General features: G+C 41.9%; 1 protein-coding gene across 1 annotated transcript; it reads right to left on the bottom strand.

Moving 5' to 3' along the window:
• Positions 1-17544: 17544 nt before the first annotated feature.
• LOC120716943 (sialic acid synthase-like) lies at positions 17545-21986 on the bottom strand. Its single transcript, XM_040004676.1, has 6 exons — positions 21736-21986; positions 21413-21628; positions 20999-21098; positions 19877-20031; positions 18571-18837; positions 17545-18377 (listed from the first exon to the last, which is right to left on the bottom strand). The coding sequence occupies exons 1-6, from the start codon at positions 21865-21867 to the stop codon at positions 18192-18194; spliced, it is 1056 nt and encodes a 351-aa protein (XP_039860610.1). The 5' UTR covers positions 21868-21986; the 3' UTR covers positions 17545-18191.
• Positions 21987-22391: the final 405 nt, after the last annotated feature.

Raw genomic sequence — 22391 nt, 5'->3', positions numbered from 1 at the left:
CTGTGTCCACCGCCTCTCTAGTTAATCTCAGCATGCAATTATAACCCCACTCATCCTCTGGATACAGAGGAGCGGGTTCAGTAAACAAATGAGGTCGAGCGGTAGCACAAGCAACACAATCAACCACTTGCTGCTCTTTAGCATTTTGAGCCACCCAATCTAACCAAAGATTCCTATCTCCGAAACCTGTGGCACGCTCTATTAACTCTTGAGGTTTTAATCTAGTGTAATCTGCGGCAACAAGCCATTTCTCTGGTGAGTCCTTGTAGGTGACTATCTCTAGAGGATCTGTTTGCTCTGTGAGATTCACTGTAGCGTCATTCCCTATCAGTTTAGATCTAGGATTGAATAAATTCACCCGAATTACCCCACTTGGATCTGTCCCTGCTTTATCTACCCCTATAACGAGATAAAACGCGCCCCCGTCATACCCTGCTTCCGGGAGTTTGCTCCATGGACCTAGGGAAAGAGTGACAGGGTTATTTGTTACAGAGTAATCTCTTTGAATGGCTATCCCTTCAAGGGCCGGTGGCACTGTTGGCTGCCATCCTACTCCTGTCCACGCAACCACATCCTGCCAAGAACACCACTGATCCGTTATATAAGTATAAATTTCTCCGTTCATTGATGGACCCCATACCGACTTGGGATAACAAACCATAGGGTGATAACAAACCCACACATTATATGTTCTCCAGCTACTACCGTCACCCGAGCATTTAATTACCTCACACAAGTCGAATGTGAACGCCGTCGTGGACCCATTTACATACCCAAACTCGACTCCGCCACTGGCTTTGAGACACTCATCACTCCCACCTGAACCAACCGCGCGCTTGACTTTTTTCGACGACTTGATCGGTTCGGGCTCTGGAGCGGATAGACCTCTGCGTCTGGGCAATTCACCTGTCTGCCAAAAAACAAACAAACACGTTATAACACTTATTAACCCCAACATCCCCGTTATTTTCCAATTTTCCCACAGTTTCATGATGCTCCCAGGCTCGTTTTACTTTTACTTTAAACTACGTAATAAGAATATAAAGTTATGAGTATAAAAGTATGTGATTAACATACAAAACTATTAAGATTCCTTTAAACTATCAATTACTTCAGACTAGAGCCCTAGCCTATTTAGGAGCCTCAAATGAATTGATACTTGGCGTGTGACGCTCCTCTTCTTTTCTTCGCCTCAACTCAGGTTAGACTACTGAGGAGGACCGTGGCCAGGGGGAGAGGATTATTCTGCCTCTATGTTCCCCCCTGGGTTAGTGGTGGAGCTTAGCTCCAGCAAGCTCTCGTCCGCGACTGCACACTGAGACCAATGGAACCAGGTCTCCCCTTTCCCCTTCAGACGGACAGCACTGGTGGTTCGGGCAGTTACTTCGAAGGGTCCGGTCCACCTCGGGTCTCTCCACTTTCGCTTAATGACCTTCAGCCACACCGCCTTGGCATCGGGGATGGACCTGTCCTCCGCTTTCACCCCTTCTCCAACCTGTTGTGTGAAACTAGACACAAGAGCTTTTAATTCTTTCCAACATTCAATATGTTTTCTGTTACTTTTTATACTTTCTTCCGCCGGAACTGTTGTCCAAGGACCTGGAAACTGTCGTCCTGTCAACAGCTCATATGGTGTGAAACCTGTGGATTGATTAACACAACATCTTATTATCATCAATGCAATTGGCAGGGCTGCTACCCAATTTAGCCCCGTGTGAGCAGAAATTTTAGCAATTTTATTCTTCAGGTTTAGATTCATTCTTTCTACCTTTCCCTGCGACTGGGGGTGATATACAGTGCCAAATCTATGTTGCAACCCCAGCTTCTGTTCTACCTCTGCCAAATCTTTGTTTTTGAAATGAGTCCCATTGTCGGACCTAATCCGCTTAGGGAAACCATGGCGGGGGATGTAATGATTGATTAAACATTTAATCACACTTTTTGCATCCTCCCTCTTGGTTGGCCATGCCTCAGGCCAGCCCGTCAAAGCATCTACACTTACCAGTAGATATCGAACTCCTCCTGGGCCTGGATCAATCATGTCAGTGAAGTCAATTACAATCTCTTCACCTGGTCTTTCTGGAATGGGGAACTTACCTGCCTCTGGTTTAATCACTGGCTTCGGATTGTGCCTCCCACAGATCAGACACGTCCTGGCCTTCTCCTTGATCATATCCTTCAAAAAGGGATGCCACCAATGGCACAGATGTCTCCCCATATGGGCGACACCTACATGTCCAAGGCCGTGCGCTTCGGCAATCTTCTGTTTTGCCAAGTTGGCTGTCAACACTGGTCGACCGTCAGGTCCCCGCCAGAGACCTCCTTCTTCCCAGGCTCCTCGATTCTTCCAGACCCCCTTTTCCTCTGGGGCCGCCTCCTCTTGGGCCTTCCTGGCTTCCTCTAGCATGTTGACCCCTAGTTCTTCCTCCACCGTTATTTGTACCATCTGTCGTGATGCTTTATAACCCGCTGCCTCTTTTGCAGCTCGATCGGCTTCCTGATTTCCTCTGGCCATCAGGCCGGTCCCTGAGGAGTGGCCTTTGCATTTTATGATGCTCACCTCCTCTGGATCTCCCAAGGCCTGCTCAAGTTCCTCCATTTCCTTTTTGTGGCAGATTGGTGCATTATCTGCTGTCCTGAATCCTGCTCTTCTCCATTGGGCCAGCTCCACATGAGCTGCTCCAAAGGCATAAGCTGAGTCCATGTAAATGTTGACTCTTTTTCCTTTTGCAAGTCTCAAAGCTCGACTTAGAGCAATTACTTCTGCTCTTTGGGCTGACTGCTGCCCTTCAAGTCTTCCAGCCTCCTTTACTTCAAATTCAGCTCCGCTTCTGCAAACTACCTATACTTTAGACTGATTTAAAAGCATCTATAGCCCAGGGCCGCGCCTTGCTGATCAATTACACGCGTCGGGAACGCCCTCGCCGGCCGCGGTCTAATTTCTAAATACTAATTAATTTATAACCGTTTCCCGCAGCTGGGAAGGAGCTCCACCTCTGGCGCTAGTATCAAACCCACGCCTTCAGCTTTACTTAAAGCTCACAGGCCAACGACGTTGAGTGGTCCCGGCCGGGTCCGCGACCCTGTCGATCAATTTAGCGCAGTAAGAAAGTGATCTCCGTCGATCACTTTGGTCTGTTTGGGATGCTCGAACTTCCCCGGCAACCAACCGAGCAAATAGCCTAACCACGCGTCCGCGATCAGGAGTCGCCGCCACGGCGCTGAGCAGCTGCGCTCTTAGGGGACCGCCTCCCCTGTCCTAAAAACCTTTAATTGTTTTAAAAGCCTCACTGTGGGCACTCTGCCCCCCCAGTTTAGTTATCTGAGGCCCAAAACCGCGTTTTTGCTACTCAATTAAAACCAAATTCCCTACACTACCGAGCGACTGGCTGGCATCCAGTCAACCCACCTCTTCTTTAAACACTTTAAACCGTAATGTCTTAAACACATATAACCTCTTAGCTCAAAATTCACCCCCAAAATAAACAACAATGAATTTAGTGAGACCAATATGCCCTATTTTAAAACTAATTACTCAAGATCACTATGGACCAACGCCAGAAGCCTATACTGAGTGAATATTATTTAATTAAATTTAGTTTTAACTTCCAATATAGCGCCTTTGGATAAACATCAACAGGTGGCACTACTCACCTTTCTTATTCCGCCTGGCGTCACTCAGATAAGCTGCTGGCCTTCGCCCCTTTGTCACCTCCACGACGAGCTGCTGACGCCACTCCTCCCCAACCGGGTTTCCGGCACCAAGATTGTTAAAGTTTTGGTTCGTTTTGGGTCAGAGAAGAAAGCAAGTCTCAGTCCGAGGTAGGTGTCAAAAAATAGTGATCTTTATTACACACCTTTGCGCAGTCAGTGTGGGAAGACAATTTGCAATACAATCCTTCGTCGAATGGAGCGTCCCGTCTCCTTATATTACCATTATGACATCACAGTTAGATCTTTACTGGAAATGATAACAATGGCCCTCCTCTTCAAAACATTGTCCTAATATAGACATCAACTGCTACTCTTAAAGAAAAACAAGTGTGTATTACATTGTGCATTTTGTGAAAGTGTATCTATCAGAAAAACTGTCCTCAGACGACCCTCCTATTATTACTAAATGTGTATGTGAACGTGCGTGTCTTATACAAGTACGTGCATGTGGTTACAGGCCGGCGTACGTGCAGAACTGAACGCAGACAGGCCCGAATCCAACAGGACTGGTGTGATTGCAATGTGGTGCAACAACTTAAACAGATACCAAGAATAATACAGAACCTCAATAGACTAATTAAAGTGCTGATAATCTGTGTGCATTAATATTTGCTCAGAGTAACATAGATGTGATTCAAAGATTATTCTGTCAACTGATTCAACAATGGTAAATGATTAATCAAGGATAACTGATTATAAGAATACAAAATAAAATATCTCCTGGTCACACTTTGTTGTGGAGTCTGACAGCAGTGGGGAGGAAAGACCTGCGAAATCTCTCCGTCCCACACCGTGGGTGCCGCAGCCACTGAAGGAGCTGCTCAGTGTTGTTAGAGTTTCCTGCATGGGGTGGGAGATGTTGTCCAACAGGAATGACAGCTTAGCCATCATACTCCTGTCACTCACCACCTCCACTGGGTCCAGAGGGTATCCTAGAACAGAGCTGGCCCTGCAGATCAGCCTTCAGTCTCGTCCTATCCCCGGAAGAGACTGAGCCACCCCAGCAGACCACACCATAAAAGATGGCTGAGGCCACCACAGAGTCATAGAAGGTCTTCAGGAGTGGGCCCTCCACTTCAAAAGACCTGAGTCTCCACAGCAGGTACAGCCTGCTCTGACCCTTCCTGTAGTGTCAAACTGGACTGAATTATGAGTCCAGTCCAGTTTGTTGTTCAGATGAACACCAAGGTACCTGTAGCTGTCCACAGCCTCGATGTCCATACCTTGGATGTTCAGTGGTTGCAGTGGAGGATGTTTGTGCCTGCTGAAGTCTACCACCAGCTTTTTGGTTTTACTGGTGTTGATCTGGAGGTAGTTCAGCTGGCACCAGTCCACAAAATCTTGGGTCAGTCCTCTGTACTTCTTGTCGTCCCCATCAGTGATGAGGCCAACTATTGCAGAGTCATCAGAGAACTGGAGGAGTTGTGGGAGAAGGGGCGGGACCAAGCGATTCTGATGCTGACACTGCATGTGTGGATGAGGACGCTGACGCTGAAGCTGCTGCTGCAGGCAAGGATGAAGCAGCAGACGACGGCGTGGGAGCCACAGGTGGTGGCGCTGTAGGCAACGGTGATGGTGGGACGGGCTCTTCGGACCCCTCAGCAAAAACAGTCACAGAACCAGCAGGCACAGGGGCCTTTGGCACACACAGAGCAGAACCAGCAGGTTTGGAGACCCCTGGCAGACACAGAACGGAACCAGCAGGTGCACAGGCCTCTGGCGGGGACAAAACAGAACCAGCAGGTTTGGAGACCCCTGGCAGACACAGAATGGAACCAGCAGGTGCACAGGCCTCTGGCGGGGACAAAACAGAACCAGCAGGTTTGGAGACCCCTGGCAGACACAGAATGGAACCAGCAGGTGCACAGGCCTCTGGCGGGGACAAAACAGAACCAGCAGGTTTGGAGACCCCTGGCAGACACAGAACGGAACCAGCAGATGCACAGGCCTCTGGCAGGGGCAAAACAGAACAAGAAGGTGCGCTTGCCTCTGGCAGGCACAAAACAGAACCAGCAGGTGCAGGGACCTCTGGCAAGGTTGACGCTGGACTGGAGCCGAGCAGCACATAGGTTTGATTCAGGCACCGACAGCAGGGTGCAGTCCTCTGCTGGCTGAAAGAGTTCGCAGAAACTCCCAACAGAGGGCGGAGGTGGCTGAGTTAACTCTCCCAGGCTCTCAGCAGAGAATTATTGCTGAGAGGGTTTTGAGTTCTCAGGTAACACGGGTTGTGCTAGCTTCTTGGTCTCCAGGGGTCCAGAGTCAGCTGAGGGTTGAAGCTCAGCCTCTGGGAAGGCCCTGGGGAGAGTTACAGTCTCTAGAGAAACCAGCTTTTGAGGGAACAAGACAGTCTTAATGAGTGCATCTCTTTGTTTAGCATGAGTGAGTGAAGAGGGCGGCTCAGCAGGAGACTGGGCTGTTGAAGGCTAAAGTGCTGGTTGAGGTGAGAATGAAACTGGTGGAGGAGCAGATGATTGAGCTAAGGGGTAGCGGGTACACTGGAGACTGAGCTACAGGTCGGGCGGCTAAGTGGGCTAACGGCTTTGCTGAAAGCAGTAATGATGGCTGTAAAGCAGGTGGTGGAGTGGAAAACTGAGCTGGCGGCTGCTGGGCAGCTAACTGAGGTAAAGACAGCTGAGCCTGAACCTGAGCTGATGATCAGAGTGACGGTTGTGTAATAGTAATATTCCCCGGCTCAGGAGGAGCAGAATACACACCGTCTCTTAACTCCAACGCAGCCTCAGGAAAAACAGTTTTTGACTTCCCCGGCGAAAAAAAAAGTTTCTGGAATGATAGTTTTTATATTCCCAGCCCCCAAAAGAGCACAAACAGAAGAGTCTTTAACGTCCAAAGAATGGGAATAAACAGCATCTGAACTATCAGTGTCATGTCAGCTGAGACAGTCTTAAAACCTCTAAGTTCAGTTTTGCGACAGCCTGAAAAGTCAGATATGGGGTTGTCAGCCAGAGGAGAAACTAACTCAGGGTAAACAAAGTCCGTTGAAGAAAGCTCCGTGTTCTGCCGCTGCTGTGTCGCAGGAAGCTCATGCAGCTTCACAGCGAGCTCCTTCCACTGCTGCTGTGGTTGCTGCGACTTCGGCATGGAGTACTGGGAGCGAGCAAAGGTTGCTAGCTCCCGAGCTTGAAAAACCTCGTGGGCTTCGTGCAGCTCATCCAACATGCTCTCGAGGATTGCTTCGATAGCATTTATCCCTATTGCAATTGCCTTAGTACCCTCGATGTAGGAAATCAGCTTCACCAAGCTCATGATGCAGGCGAGATCGCTCTCCCAGGAGGAGCCCGCTGGGTCCAGGTTCTGGTTGCATCTTTCTGTCATGGCTGTGTGCTACGCAGGCAGGCAGGATTGGACCCAAACGCAGGACTCACGGAGGCAGAGGTGACCTTAAGAAACTTGGTTTATTACAGTAAAATACTACAGAAAACTAACTGAACTGGGAAAACAAATAAACTAACAGGTAGGCAAGCGAGCAAACGGAACACACAGAGAGAATGAGGGTGAGCAGACGTTAACGACGCGACAGAGAACAAAGGAAACACAGGGGAGTAATCAGGGAATGGAAAACAGGAGGGAGACACAGCTGGGAGGGATTGGGCTAACAAGACAGGAGGCAGGTAAAACTGAACACCCTGACACCAGACACGAACTTTCAAAGTAAAACAGGAAACAAGAAACAAGAAACAAGGATGCAGACTGACAGTTTCTACAGTTTCCAAGAATGGTTTTTACAAAGGCATATATGAAATCCATAATTTTTTTGCAATTTCACATTGAAAAATATTATTCTTTAAAACAATTTACCGAAATAAAATAATAAGGCCATCACAGGTACAGCCTATTCTTATCAACTGTTTAAATAACTTACACATTTGAGAATAGGGTTGTCAAACATCTAGGAACAGGCAGGACTCAAATGCAATTTTAGCCTTCAGTTTGCTTATTTACAGTAAAGTTTCAACAACAATATGGCAAATGGACCGGTTCTTATATGGCTCCTTTCAGCTCTTCCTGACGACTCAACGTGCTTTATACAGCTTGAGCTTATTCACCCATTCACACACACAGGACATCACAGATCCTAGAGCTTATCCTTTTCAATTGTTGAAATGACTTGCACATTTGGGAACAGGGTTGTCATTTGAATGTATCTACTGTAGAGAAAATGTTATGCGAAATATGAAATATTTCAAATGTGAATCTCACACACCCACAAACACACAAATGTTGGAGAGATACATTTATTTTAGTATTGGATTACTGGCAAATATGAACCTGAACAATTCTGGGAGTTTTGATTTGCTAGGTTTAGTAAACACAAGAAAACCACTCCTCTTTTTACAATACTTTTTAAGTTGTTCTCTGTGACCTTTTAGATTTTGCTCTTGAATTTTGATTTTTTAAAACCATGAGGTTTCGGAGTAGCTCGGGTGACCAAGTTTAATTATGTGAATTTTTTTGTGCTAATGTTTTCTTGAGCAAGCTGTAGAGTTTTTCCCACAATAATATCAATGTGGATATTTAACATTTAGTAGCAACTCAAAAGTAACTAAACTGCCAAACAGTTCTGTTTACAGAGCTGTGTTCTAGTCCCTGCACCACCTGATTCAAGCACACCGCTGAAGGGTCATGGTTTTCTAGCAAAAAGTGAAAATAAGTCACTGTTTTCTAATGTTGTAGCACCATGACATGGGATCTTTTCCTTTTTGCAAAAAAAATCAGAAGCTCTTGGGGGACAATGAACTAGAGTTTGTTATCTGGGTGCACGAGGACTGGTGCTTAAATGAAGAGTTCCTTTAATTTGGAGAAGGCTGCTGTGGCTTCTGGGCACCAAACAAAGGGCACCTCTCCAAAAGTTGTTGGAGTTGTATATCATTTATATCGCCCACCCCTACGGTATGCTATGTTGATAAATGTAAAATTCACAATAAAGAATCATACACCTGTTCATGGTAACTCATGTAAAAACAACAAACATTCCATTAACCTGATTACAGTTTTGCATTGTTAAATACAGTGAAACTGTGAAAAATAAATATTAAAAAGGTCAATATTATGGTAAAATACTGGCAGCTGTGGTTGCCAGAATTTCACCGTGGAAAATATAGTGATAATGCAGAATACATAACGGTATAATTTGTTGAGAAATGTAAAATTCACAGTGAACTTTGGTTTTTGCACAATAATTATATTGAAATAAAAAACGAATATAATGTAAACCTGTTAAAATCCAATTTTAATAAGCTTGATTACCGTCTCCTATTGACAAAGCACAGAAGAGCTGTATAATACAAAACATGTTTTTTTATTCAAAAGTTCATATTTACAGTAAATTATTGGCAGCTGTTTTAGCCAGAATGTCGTCTGAAAAATTTAGCTCCAACAAATGAGGCAATAAATATAATAGGGCTGATTGGCATAAAATTTACATTCTATGACTTTTTGTTATAATTTGTTAGAAACATTAATGAAAAACCAGTAGAGACAATGATTAAATTAAACAGTTAATATTAAATAATCAAATTAATGACTAAAAAGGCACTGATCTAATTAATATCAAACTTAATACAACCAAAAACAAATAAGTACATAATAAACAGTCAAATAAAATTTAAAAAGCTTGATACTTGCAGTGGTTGACAAAGTTTCTTTTTATCCAGACTTGATAGTAGAGGGCTTTCAAAACAGTCTCTGATGGTGTCTGAGGGATTGGAACAGGTTTTGGATCCAATGTGTTTGAGGAGTTGCATGTTGTTCTTCTGATGCTCGGTGTAGATTAGCATTCTTTCCTTGCAGTCTGAAAGCAAATACAAAACACAATAAAGCAAACTGCCCATTTCAAAAACATATAGACATGTATCAAGCATAAATACAATCTTACATTTAATAGAGCTGACCAATCGTATAATGATTTACAATTGTGATGCATTGCAATGCGGACAAAAAGCATTTTTAATCCATTCAGAAGAAACTAATCCATTATTAAATACGGTCCTGATCAAAAAATTTAAGACCACTTGAAAAATGGCAAAAAATCATCTTTTGCATGGTTGGATCTTAACAGGGTTCCAACAACATGCAACAAGCAGAAATGGGAGGTAGACAACATTTAACTTACATTTAACAAACTTAAACTGAGACAGGCTGTTTTACAGCTGATCAAATGTTTAGGACCACATGCCTTTAAAAGGCCTAATCTGTGCAAATATGTGGATTCATTGTCATTTTCTGTCAGGTAGTCACACTGTCATGATGTTCTGATGGCAAAAGCAAAAAAACGTTCCTTTTTGAACATGGTCGAACTGCATAAGCACAGTCTCTCACAGCGTGCCATCGCTGCTGAGGTGGGACGCAGTAAGACAGTCATTTGGAATTTCTTAAATGATCCTGGGGGTCATTGGAACAAAAACGTCAAGTGGAAGACCCAAAAAAATCCTCAACCCAAATTAAGGCCATTAGTGGTGCCAACTGCAGCAAACGGCATCTGAGACTGAAGGGCTTCAAAAACAAATTCTCTGATGAGAAAAAAATGTAAACTTGATGGTCCTGATGGTTTCCAACATTTCTGGCGTGACAAGCAGATCCCACCTGAGATGTTGTCTACGCGCCACAGTGGAGGGGGCGCCATAATGGTCTGGGGTGCTTTTTCCTTCAGTGGAACAATGGAGCTTCAGGAGTTGCAGGGGCGTCAAACGGTTGCTGGTTATGTCCAGATGATGCAGAGAGCATCCCTCATGACTGAGGGCCCTCGTCTGTGTGGTAACGACTGGGTTTTTCAACAGGACAATGCTACAGTGCACAATGCCCGTAGGACAAGGGACTTCTTCCAGGAGAATAACATCACTCTTATGGACCATCCTGCGTCTTTCCCTGATCTAAATCCAACTGAGAATGGACAACAGTTCCAGACAGTAGACGCCCTTCGTGTGGCCATCTTCACCACTTGGAGAAGATGCATTGGGATATTGAATTGTATCGTTGACATGAAAATTGCAATTGAATTGAAATGCGAGTAGGGCTGGGTACCGAAACATGATAGCTTTTTAGTACTGACTAAAAACATTGAGTAGGTATTGATACAGAAAAAAATTATATTTTTGGCGCAAAATTTCTTTACTTTTCTAATTAAATCTCTGTTATTGAGCCTCACAGGTCCTTTACTTCTGCTGCTGCACATCACATGCCAGCAGTGGCTTCGCACATGTGCGATTCATTTGCAGTCTGGATGCAGTGGAGCAAAAATCATCTGTTCCATCTTCCACTTTGTCACCAATTATGAGAGACAAAAGCCTTAAAAATTTCCAGTTTTGTATTAACTGTCCTGAGAGTTTGTTTGAGGACTGACCTCACACGGCTTTAAAGAGGTATCAGAGTCAGAGTATTTAAACTGTTTAATGTTCCGATTCAGAATGGAATGGGTGAACCACTCTTTTTTTTTTCACAAAAAAATGAAGAAACAGCGCAGCTTCATATGACAAAATGCCCTAAAAATGTTGTGTCCTAAATAGGGCTGCCACAAACGATTATTTTGATAGTCGACTAGTCACCGATTATTTATGCGATTAGTCGACTAATCAGATCATCATCCACTGGACGTAAAACTACAGCTTATTGCACCAGCAGCATCTGCTCTTATATAACTATCATTAGCTTACAGCTTTAAGCTTTTAAGGTGCTAACTAAAAATAAAGACAAGATGATAGTTTATTCAATTTTAATGAAATTTGCAGATTGTTTCGGTAAAGTTTAATAAACTCCTTGCTATCTAAAATATAACAGGACACCGGAGTATATTCTCCAGCATCTCACACTTCTGATAATCAGCTGTCTGCTTTACGTTTATTCAGCTGTGTAAAAACTATAACTTTAATCTCAGCCAAACCGATTTACTCAGGAACAAATAAAATACTAAAAAAAAAAAAAAAAAAAAAAGCCAAACAACAACATTTTTAATTTATCTAAGTGACTCATATATATTTAACCTGAGTCGCGAAAGACGGCGGTGGGTTTGAAAACAATTTGCCGGGAGTCCGGTGTTCTCACGGCGCTAGTGACCTAGCCCCCGGCTAGCTATCGAGCTAGTGGGTAACAGACGTCTCCGAAAACGTCGGAGCGCTTTTGAAAATATGTGGTGTCCTGATAAACTGAGCCGATATTTGAGGTTTACACAGCTACATTCTCGCCTGAAAATATGTTAAACGTTTATTTTGTGACCCAGAAAGAATAATAAGAGTAATATTAAAACTAACTAGCTACCGCCATTGTTGGAAACTAAGCTGGGCCGCGCTATGAATTCTGGGACACAGCTGCTTCTTCTTCTTCGGGGTTTAACGGCAGCTGCCATCCTTGTACGTGCAGTGCTGCCATCTTCTGTTTCAGTCCGTTATTACACTCTTAAATCCTGCTACTTCTGCGTCTTTTGCGATCTTACAATGCTTCAAACGACACGTCGACTATTAAATCAGTCGTCGACGATTTTGATAGTCGACGTAATCGTGACTAGTCGACAAATCGTGGCAGCCCTAGTCCTAAACAAAATGGCAAACCTGGCTGACAGATAAAAATATTTTAAACAGTTGAAAACTAACTCAAACTTTACTCCTTCTTTATCTGGTGTACCTTCAGTCTTGAGGTGTTCAACAGGAGAGTTGTACATCTCTATTGTGCATTCTGCTCCACACTGATTTGGATCACCACCCTGAAAAACAGATTGTGTCATTAAACAGTATCTACAGAAATGATGTGTACGACTAAAGCAGAGGCCACCAGTGCAATGTGAGCCCAAATTATCTCCAGCATGCAAAACAAGGTTCCTTTAACTACAGTTTTATCTATTTATTTCCATAACCTAAAGGATTAAAAACTTCAAAGGCATCTTGGTATAACAGTAGTTTGAAACATAATGGATTTTGTTTAAAAAAAAAGTACTACTTTTGAACATCTTACCATCACTAATGTCACACAGTACATCGATGAAGACTGAGCTGAATGCTCACCTGTTACACATCTCTGCCACAAATCAGAGTCTAACAAATATTTCAAAGTCTCTCTAAGAGGTACATAGTATACAAACTGATCTTTTCCATTCTCACTTTGTCCAAAAATTTTTTTTCTTGAGCTCCACATAGTTCAACATGTGTATGAAGGACTGTGTTCTGGAGTATGTTGTAATCAATGGCCCTTTATGACATGCAGAAAACAGCCTGGATATCTTGACCGCCTTACAAAGCTTGGTAATACCTTCATCAGATAATGTTGTTTCAGTTTTTAGGAGTGTAGTGAGCTTATTCAGTGAATATGACTGACCCAACTCATGTCATTTTTTAAAATTTCCTCTACAATAGTCAGGATTGCAGAAGCAGGTCACAATGAAATACATAACCCTAAATAAATCAAAAAGGTACATTGTCTTACCTGCTCCTGGTAAATTAAACAGGTGTTTGTTTTACAGTAGAGCTAGCTAAAATCTTAAACCTGCTGCATTAGCATGAACTTTCCAGAAAACTAACAGGACTGAAGGCAAAGCCTGTGACAGAGGAACACTTTCAACGCAACAAGAAAACTGACCAAGCGAACTATAGTTACAGTTTATATTTCATGTCTAATGTTATACTTGCATTGAAATAGAAGGTTGTTGGCAGTGGCGGTCCTAGCCTGTTTGGCGCCCTAGGCGAACACTCCCTCTGCCCCCCCCCCCGTTACTATGCAAATGCAAACGGAGGGCGCCCTTACTCCCAGCAAATGGGCGATAGAAACCCAATCGGTGCCTACGACATTCCCGATATGCACTGGCATGATATCGGGGCAGCATGAGTACGAGTAATTTATTTTTTTGGCCGATGCCCATGATGCCGCCCCGGGTAACCACCCGTGTCGCCCGTATCAAAAACCGCTACTGGTTGTTGGTTCAGTGCAGGGTGCTGCTGGTACTCCCTTGCTGAGCTGAGTCAGTCTGGACCGTTAGAAGTGGCACTGTCTTGGTTTGGCGGACTACACGCCACCAAGGAGTATTGGTGCCCTCTGCTGTTGCAGTACCTCACAGTCAGACAGCTATCTCTCTGTGACAATAATAGTACCCTCCTCGTCTAAGCTTCTTTTTTTTTTTTATGTAAAGGTAATGGTTTAGACATGTGATGCAATTTCTCCAAAACGTGCATATAAATGAGACTTTTTAAAGAAACTGATTGTTACAGCTTTAATAATATACTCTTTGACTGCTCTTGACCTTGCAAGCTACACCAGTTATTTTATTAACATTATTTCATTATTTTTTTGGACATTTCATTTTTATCAATTAATTTTAATTTCAGCAGGTGGTACCACACTCAAACAGATTGAACAGTGGTAAATTCATGATTTAAATCTCCTGTTCCACCACATCCCAAAGGTGCCCTTGGTTTGGGATCTGGTGAATGTGGAGGTTGATGGAGTTCAGTGAAGTCATTGTGATGTTTAAGAACCCAGTTTAACATGATCACAGTTTCGTGATATGGTGCATCATCCTTTTGGGAGTAGTCATCAGAAGATGGGTACACAGTGGTCATAAACGGATAGACATGAATGGTGGAAGTTCGAGGAGAGGAGTAAGCAATTAACTAATAAGAAAAATTATGTTTAATGATCAAATCAAGTTAACTGATGAATCCCCGAGATTCTAAATTTGAATGTATTTTTTTTTTTGGAAGGATAAGGAAGATTAAAAAACAATCACTTGTGACTCATGATGTGCATTAAAGGGTTAAAAAACACTGTAGGCGAAGAAAGATACCCAACGGATTTACTTTACCAAATGGACCATCCCAGCCTTGCTGTATTGGTCTATTTGATTCACCTTTTATTGTTTTGTTTTGTTTTGTTTTGTTTTTATTTTCACTTGCTAAATACGGGACAGACTTGACTGGGGAAAAGAAAGGGGAGAAAGAAAGAGGGAAAGAAAAACAGCGGGGTAGAGGAACAGAGATAAAGGGCACAAAAAAACAAAAAACTAAATAAGCAGACAAAAAATACATCTATCAATCACCTGGATCACCTGTTGAGAAGGAAAACAGAGAAAACAAGCGGAGAAAAAAAAGAGCAACATAATAAACAATATCATTGCGATGATCTATGTGAATATAACAGTAAATACTAAATATTAAACATCATTGTGCAGCACGTAAGATCGACAGCGCACAGTGTGCTTTTGAGGTAGGAGCCAAAAAGGGTGTAGTTTGTGTGTGTGAGCACCCGTGTGTACACCTCTGAGCATGTGCGCGCTTGTATTTAAAACGTTCCTTCATGTAATGATCTGCTAGAGGGTGTGGGGGGGGCCATAGCCCTGTCCTCCAGGGCATGAAGCAGGTATGGAGGAGATCAAAACTCCAGACATCCAGAGGCCCTCAGAACACAAGAGACCAAGGAAGACCAACAGAGGGGCAACCGCACCACTAAAAATTAATATATTTTCAACATAATAGCAGTGTAAAACTAAAAACAAATCACAGTTTGTCAATATACAGAAATTTAATATAGATATTACAATCATTTAATCATTTTTGATTTAATGGTAATTTACCGTTGCCATTTTACAGTTATTTGGGGTAATTGTTACGTACATTTCTTACAGTTTACATTTGCATAATGACTGAAACCAGCCCACTGAAGCAACAATGGGCTGGGAGGTCAAACAAAGGGCACTTTGGCTGAAAGGAGAAGTGCAGCTACCTGACTGAAATTGATGATGAAGGAACTATAAAAATTCCATGTTCCATGTTCTTAGTCTTAGTTTTGCCCACTTTAGTTTTCCTAAAGACACATGTTCACTAAACCAAACTGAGATCTTTGGAATTTTGTGTCTTGGTACATGTAATATGGTATGTTATCCATCCCATCAGAAAATGAGCACACTGTGGTCATAAAGGGATGGACTTAATCAGCTACAATACCCAGGCTGTGGTGGATAAATAATGCTCACAAAGATCTCAAGGTGTGCAAAGAAGTACCACCTACACTATTTTATCATCAGTAGCTAGTGATGTGCGGATCGATCCTGAAATATCGATTCCTCCGATACCAGTCATTTATGTTCTAGAATCGATTCTCACATTAAAATATCGATATTTTTAGTAATTTAGGGTTAATTTGTAGTTTATCATTAACAGCAACACAGTGGAAAGAAACTATAACATTCGGATTGTCTACATTCAAAGGAACTACTTCCTCTTCCGCCTTTCATAGTCATGTGCGAAATACGGCTGTATAAATGGCTCGCAGCCCCTTGGCGGCGCACTCACAACAATGGCTGAGCCTAATTGTGCGGACGTATTTTACCTCCACAAACAGCTGAGACATGGTTTGCGATACATGTGGCAAAAAAGTGCTCCAAGAGTGAGGTGTTGTGGCTATACTTTCCCAACCTTGAGATCTCAGAATTAGGGAGAGAATCAAAAGGGCACATTTTACAGGGTTTATTTATCGGATAAAATACGTTAAATGTCACCGAAACAGCGGGGATGTCCAAATTCAGAGGCTGCTTCCACCTGAGGACCCGCCCTTCGCGGTCTAAAGAAAGCCGGGTAGTACGTCATGAGTTCCCTCGGTGGAGTGAAACTCAGCCGTCTGCTCCTTGCTATCTAAAATATAACCGGGCGCTGGCGTAAACTCTCGACCGTCTCACACTTTCTTTAATTAGTTTTCTGTTTGATGTTTATTCAGCTGTGTGAAAACCCCGGAGGAACCCTCCCGAGGGATTAATAAAGTTAAATTTAATTTAATCTAATCTAATAACTTTAATCTCAGCCAAACCGATTTACTCACGAACAAACAAAACACTGAAAAAGCCAAACAATAACATTTTTAAGTTATCAAAGTGACTTATATATCATGTTTAACCCGAGTAGTGAAAGCCTGCGGGGGTTTGAAGACGATGTGTCGATCGGCTCAGATAATTGAAGTTTACACAGCTACAATCTCACCTGAAAACATGTTAAAAGTTGGGGGTTTTTTGCGACCCAGAAAGAGAAATAAGAGTAATATTAAAACTAAGTAGCTGCCGCCATTGTTGGAAACTGGAATTGGCTCGGCCACGCTATGAATTCTGCAATATGGTTTTTCAATTTTGTTGTCCAGGTGGAAATTCGGGAGAATGGTGGCTCCGGGATTCTCCCGGAAAAATCGGGAGGGTTGGCATGTTTGGTTGTGGCAACATCACTAACCTTGTCAAACACCTCAGAGTAAATCATATCACAGAATATGAGGCGCGTATGTTGAGACGAACTGAAGAGGAGGAGAGGGACAGGTGCTGCTAGGGCGAGACACACGTCTCTCACAGAGTCCTTTAGTGCTGCAGGCAGGCAACTTGTTCAAATAGCGCACAACTTCAGTTTTTTTTTATTTCCATATGATGAACTTTGCATTATTAAGTGATAAGAACAAGTAATCTGATGTCCTGTAATCATTATGACGCTATAATTTGAGATACAATAAATAAAATACGTTTTTTTGTGTAAAGTATTGGTATCGGATCAGTATCGTCGATACCACCCTGAAAAGTACTTGGTATCGGACCGGAAAGGAAATCAGTGGTATCGCACATCACTATCAGTAGCAGTCTGATCCATTGAGGAGGGATGGCTCTATGCTTTCGTGTCATTTACTCCCAAATCTGATCCTTCCATCCAAATTTTGTTGCAGAAATCAAGACTCAATAGACCAAGAAATGTTTTTTCTGTCTTTTGGTATATAATTTTGATGACACCTAGTTTGTTAAGAATGCAGACAAATCGGAAACATGAGGACAGAAAAAGATATGTCTTGCTAACTAATTTATTACACTACAACAACAGTTATTTTAATTTTGTCTTTTTCTATATTTTTAATGTTTATTTTACATTTGATCATTTTACAATTTATAGGCTCCTTTAGTTAAAGGAATGTCTCAATGTTGTTTGTAAACTGTTGATGAAAAGTCAAGAAAACAGCTTGATTACAGTTAAAGCCCCACATGTGTATATGCAGTCCCCCAGATAATTTCACAATAATATTCCTGACACATGCAATACATGCATATGACCATCCTGTGTAACTAATCATAGCTTTTTTGTTATGATTCCATCCTGGAAAAAATAGGCAGGGAGAGAAGACATCAAAATAGCGAAGAATGAAAAATGTGGCCTGTGGCATTCAGAAAATAGCCTATGACTGCATATAGAGTTGGCATCATGATCTAATTTCAATATACATCTACGTTCTAAAGTGTTTACATTTATATTATTACATTTACTCAAATTACATAAAGACGTAGATTTCAAGTTCAATAATATTTATATTTGTCTTATCCCACATTTAATTTACCATATGCATTTCACTGTTCACACATGATATCATTTTCTGTCCATTTTCTAGCTACCTGCCTATCTTACTTCATATTTATTTTCTATCCTTCCCTATTTGCCTGCCTCTCTGTCCCAATAGTTTGGGAAGATCCTTTATTCTATCATGTCTGCCAAGATGCTGTCATCTTCTTCAACGTCCACTTTGATCTTCTTGCCCACGAGCTGCTGCATATGTTCTGGAGGGATACCCTTTGGCTCACCAACCTTCACTGCAAACATGTCCAGGCTCAGCACTGTTCCTTTAGGGATTTTCACCCTAGCAATGACTGACTTGCCCAACTGGAGTAGAAAAAGAATAGAAATACATAAAAGATGTATTTTAATCCAGCTCATGTACGTTTTGCAAATTTGTACAGTTATGGATGTTCAGTGAACTGAAGAGGGTGGAAGTAAACACAGTTAACAATGACTGGTTTGATAGTGTTATGACATGATAGAATTTCAAAACTCAAGTCAAATGACTCAAACTGACCTTATCATGGCAGGTCTTCTCGCATGGTAACATTTGCTTGACTGGTGACCCCATTGCTGTTTCCACCAGTCGTATTGCTCGGACAAGCTCCACCAGCTCGGAGGGCTCCAGGGATGCCTCATGGTCGTTTCCCTTCCAGGTCTTATCCAGGGTCACATGGCGTTCCACAACTTTTGCTCCCATCGCCACGGCAGCCACAGTGATGTAGATCCCTTTCTCATGACCAGAATATCCAATTGGAACATCTGGAAATTCCTCCTGGTATTTCTTTAAAAAAAAGAAGTAGAAAAGAAAAAAGCCTATAGTATTATTGTCTGCTGCACGCACTGCCTCTTTGTGTACCTGTAACTGTCATACAATACAATGATAAGACATACCCAAACAATTTAATTTAAAATCTAAACACAAGTCTGAGTATATTACAGTCAAATGTGTTGTACTGCCCAACACAATCACGGGTTTTCATTGACAGGTGTCTTCTCTCCAGAATCAGCACCTACTTTGTGATTGTGTAATATGACACTGTAAAATCATGTAATATTTAGGGGCTGGATTTGAAAGTAATTGTTTAGCTAGCTTTTGTGTACTATAAAACCGCTAATGTTTATAGTAATGTGCCATTTGCAGTGCACTGGCAGTTTGTATCCTCTGTATACTACTGCAATGAAGCTTTCATTCATGATATATGTTAATAATTAGATTCTAAGTATATATGAACACAAAGGACAGATAGGAATTGAATTTAGACTAGTTTATGTTGATCTGATTAGAGCAAATCCTTGACTCTTGGAGTAAACAAAATAGTATCTGCTGAACCTATTTCCCACTTCAAATCTATAACTAATAAAATGGCCTGTATTTATATAGCGCTTTACTAGTCCCTAAGGACCCCAAAGTGCTTTACATATCCAGTCATCCACCCATTCACGCACACATTCACACACTGGTGATGGCAAGCTACATTGTAGCCACAGCCACCCTGGGGCGCACTGACAGAGGCGAGGCTGCCGAACACTGGCGCCACCGGGCCCTCTGACCACCACCAGTAGGCAACGGGTGAAGTGTCTTGCCCAAGGACACAACGACCGAGACTGTCCGAGCCGGGGCTCGAACCGGCAACCTTCCAATTACCAGGCGAACTCCCAACTCTTGAGCCACAATCGCCCCAAAAAGCTAATATAGCTGATACAATCATATGTAAAAAACAATATAAAAATATTTTCTCGTACATTTCATGTAGTTTTTGGCATATTGATTATTTCACCACATTTTACCCAGAGGAGATGATGATGTTCATTCATCTTACCCTGATCACACTGAGGTTGACATCTTTAGGATCCAGAGGGTAGGCGCTGGTGCACTGCAGGAGAGTAAATTTCTGGTTGTGCTCCTTTACTGTCTTGTAGACACGGCGTATGGTTTCCATGGACTGCATCCCAGTGGATACCACCATTGGTCGCCCTGACAATGATAGATTTGTATATATGTAACCCAACAGACTTATTAATAAATGTAGTTAATATTTTAAGCAATAAATAAATCATATTAATAATTGTTTTATTATAGGTAAATAATTCACAATTAATTATTTATTAAACTTAATTACACATAATTAATTCATATTTAAAATGTATTATGTCATTATTTTTATACTCCCACTGGATTTATACAGCTGCATGTTGAAATAGTCTGCAATACAAACAGCAAACAAACTTCCATTCACAGCGCGTGTGATTCCTGACAGTTGAGAATGTGTGTGTGTGCGTGTGTGCGTGTGTGAAATGTTTGGTGAAAAAATGTTGGATGACGTGAAATGGGTTTTGAAGTTAGCAGGTAGCCGAGCTTATTTAAAATATACATTAGAAAAAGCTGACTAATTACAAAAGAAAATTTTGAATCAAAAACCATCTAAATGAATATTGAAAGTTCATATTCTTTTATTCACTGAATGACTGAAATGTGGGAGAATCCAGGCCTGGCCATAAATTAGCATCTATGGTCAGGCCTTTTTTTTCTCTTCAACTTAGAGACACATTCTCATGCATGACATCATCAGTTCCACAGAAATATGCCCTTTCTACATTTGTGTTATTGTACAGTTTAAATTCATACTATATTTTTACATTGATGAACTGAATCAATACTTGAATAAAAAATAGCCACAAATAGCTTAAAAACTAGAGAACCTGTGAAAGAGACTATTGTTTGAAATTTATCGCCGTTGTTACACTTTTAATCCTGCCCACTTTTATACCTGTCCAATGCAGCTTCACATTTTTCTTTTTGTTCTTTTTGTTTTTGTTTTTTTTACAAAGGACCACACCCACTCTGTTACACAGTGTTTAATTCACTGCACACCCTCAGTTTCGTGTTTCCTTAACATTGAGGTAAGAGTGCTGTTGAGGTGTAATACAACAAAGGCCTTTACCTTTTCTGGCTGTCTTTTCCAGATATGGGAAGTTGTTTGCATCGCAGGACGCAACTTTGAAGAACGGCACATCCAGCTCATGGAGAAACTCCACAGCCATCTATGAATATCAAGGTAATTAAGGCACAGAGTATCATCAGTGATCTGTGATATATGTACTGTTCTACGTGTTAGTTATTTAGCTACAGTATGAAAAAGAATGTAAACACTATTAATTCTACATTTTCAGGACAGAATTTGAAACTTTCATTAATTTCTGATGCTCTGTGCATGGTGAAATCATTATCATCATTTTTTGTACATTTTCTTCCAAGTTTTGGTTTTTTCAGGGCTACACATACATTACCGCATCAAAAGTAATAAAACATTTAAAGTGAATGTTCCTGACAATACATAGTTATTTGCAGCTCATACCTCATCCATACCAGAGGCGGTGAGAAAGATGCCGATGTCCTCTGCATACTTTTTTAGTTCCCTGTATTGATCATGACTGAACTCTAAGTGACGCTTGTGGTCACCGTAAGTTTTCCCCCAGGAATGCTTTGAATTGTAGGGGCGCTCCAAGGCTCGCTTGCTGAATTTGTACTCTAATTCACTTTTCTGGAATTTGGCACAGTCAGCACCACAGTCCTGATGAGAGAAGAGATGAGAAGAGATAGCAAGGCAAGATAGTGATTTTACAGTTCAAATATTTTTTCATCATCATTCACAGGCAGACTATCACATCCTAAATTTACCTTTGCCATCTTGATCATTTTCTTGGCAATCTCAATGTCTCCCTGGTGGTTTTGTCCAATTTCAGCAATAATGAAACATGGATGGGAGCCCCCGATCATTCTGCCAGGACACAGTTCAAACTGCAGAGACATAGTGGCGACAGAAAGTTAACAGGCTAAAATTCTGAGTGGAGTCAAATTCACAGTTGAATCTCAAATGACGAACGCTTCCAGGTTGAAAGAAAGAGGAAGATGCTCTTGGACACATTGCTATTTATAATCCTGGGAAGGCCCGCCTCTGCAACACCTAAATTTGCATGTTATTCAGGTTTGACTTATACACCTACTGTTTGTTTTTTGTTTTATTTTTTTCTATCCATGAGAACTAGCAGTGGTCCGTTTCTTCTGCCCAGATAGATTGTTGAGGATGACTGGATGATCCTGTATCTAAATAGGTCATTTAACAATTTCTGCCAAATTTCAATCAGGCACCATGTTTCCTCCACAAATGGTGCTGGTCTCGATAGTGTGGAGTGGTCCTTGTTTGTCATCATTTCTACGGTTGAGCCTTTGTGGTTGTGTATATGTTGCTGCAGTTTGGGATAATCTGTGTAATCACTTGCTGTGTGGTGTATGAATGGCAGAACAGATAGAAACAGAGGCTACAAGCCTGATTG

This window comes from Simochromis diagramma, unplaced genomic scaffold (genome assembly GCF_900408965.1).
Source record: "Simochromis diagramma unplaced genomic scaffold, fSimDia1.1 OVJJ01000487.1, whole genome shotgun sequence".
Taxonomy (NCBI): Eukaryota; Metazoa; Chordata; class Actinopteri; order Cichliformes; family Cichlidae; genus Simochromis; species Simochromis diagramma.
Note: the sequence above shows the minus strand (reverse complement) of the source record. Positions and strands in the feature narration are given on the sequence as shown.

What these genes read in the sequence shown, in the direction of transcription:
- LOC120716943 (XM_040004676.1), bottom strand. Translation starts at nt 21,867, where the DNA reads ATGTCTCTGCAGTTTGAACTGTGTCCTGGCAGAATGATCGGGGGCTCC. An exon ending in AAATGATCAAGATGGCAAAG is followed by an intron (nt 21,629 to 21,735) that starts GTAAATTTAGGA and finishes TTCTCTCATCAG; the next exon opens with GACTGTGGTGCTGACTGTGC. An exon ending in CCGCCTCTGGTATGGATGAG is followed by an intron (nt 21,099 to 21,412) that starts GTATGAGCTGCA and finishes TGATATTCATAG; the next exon opens with ATGGCTGTGGAGTTTCTCCA.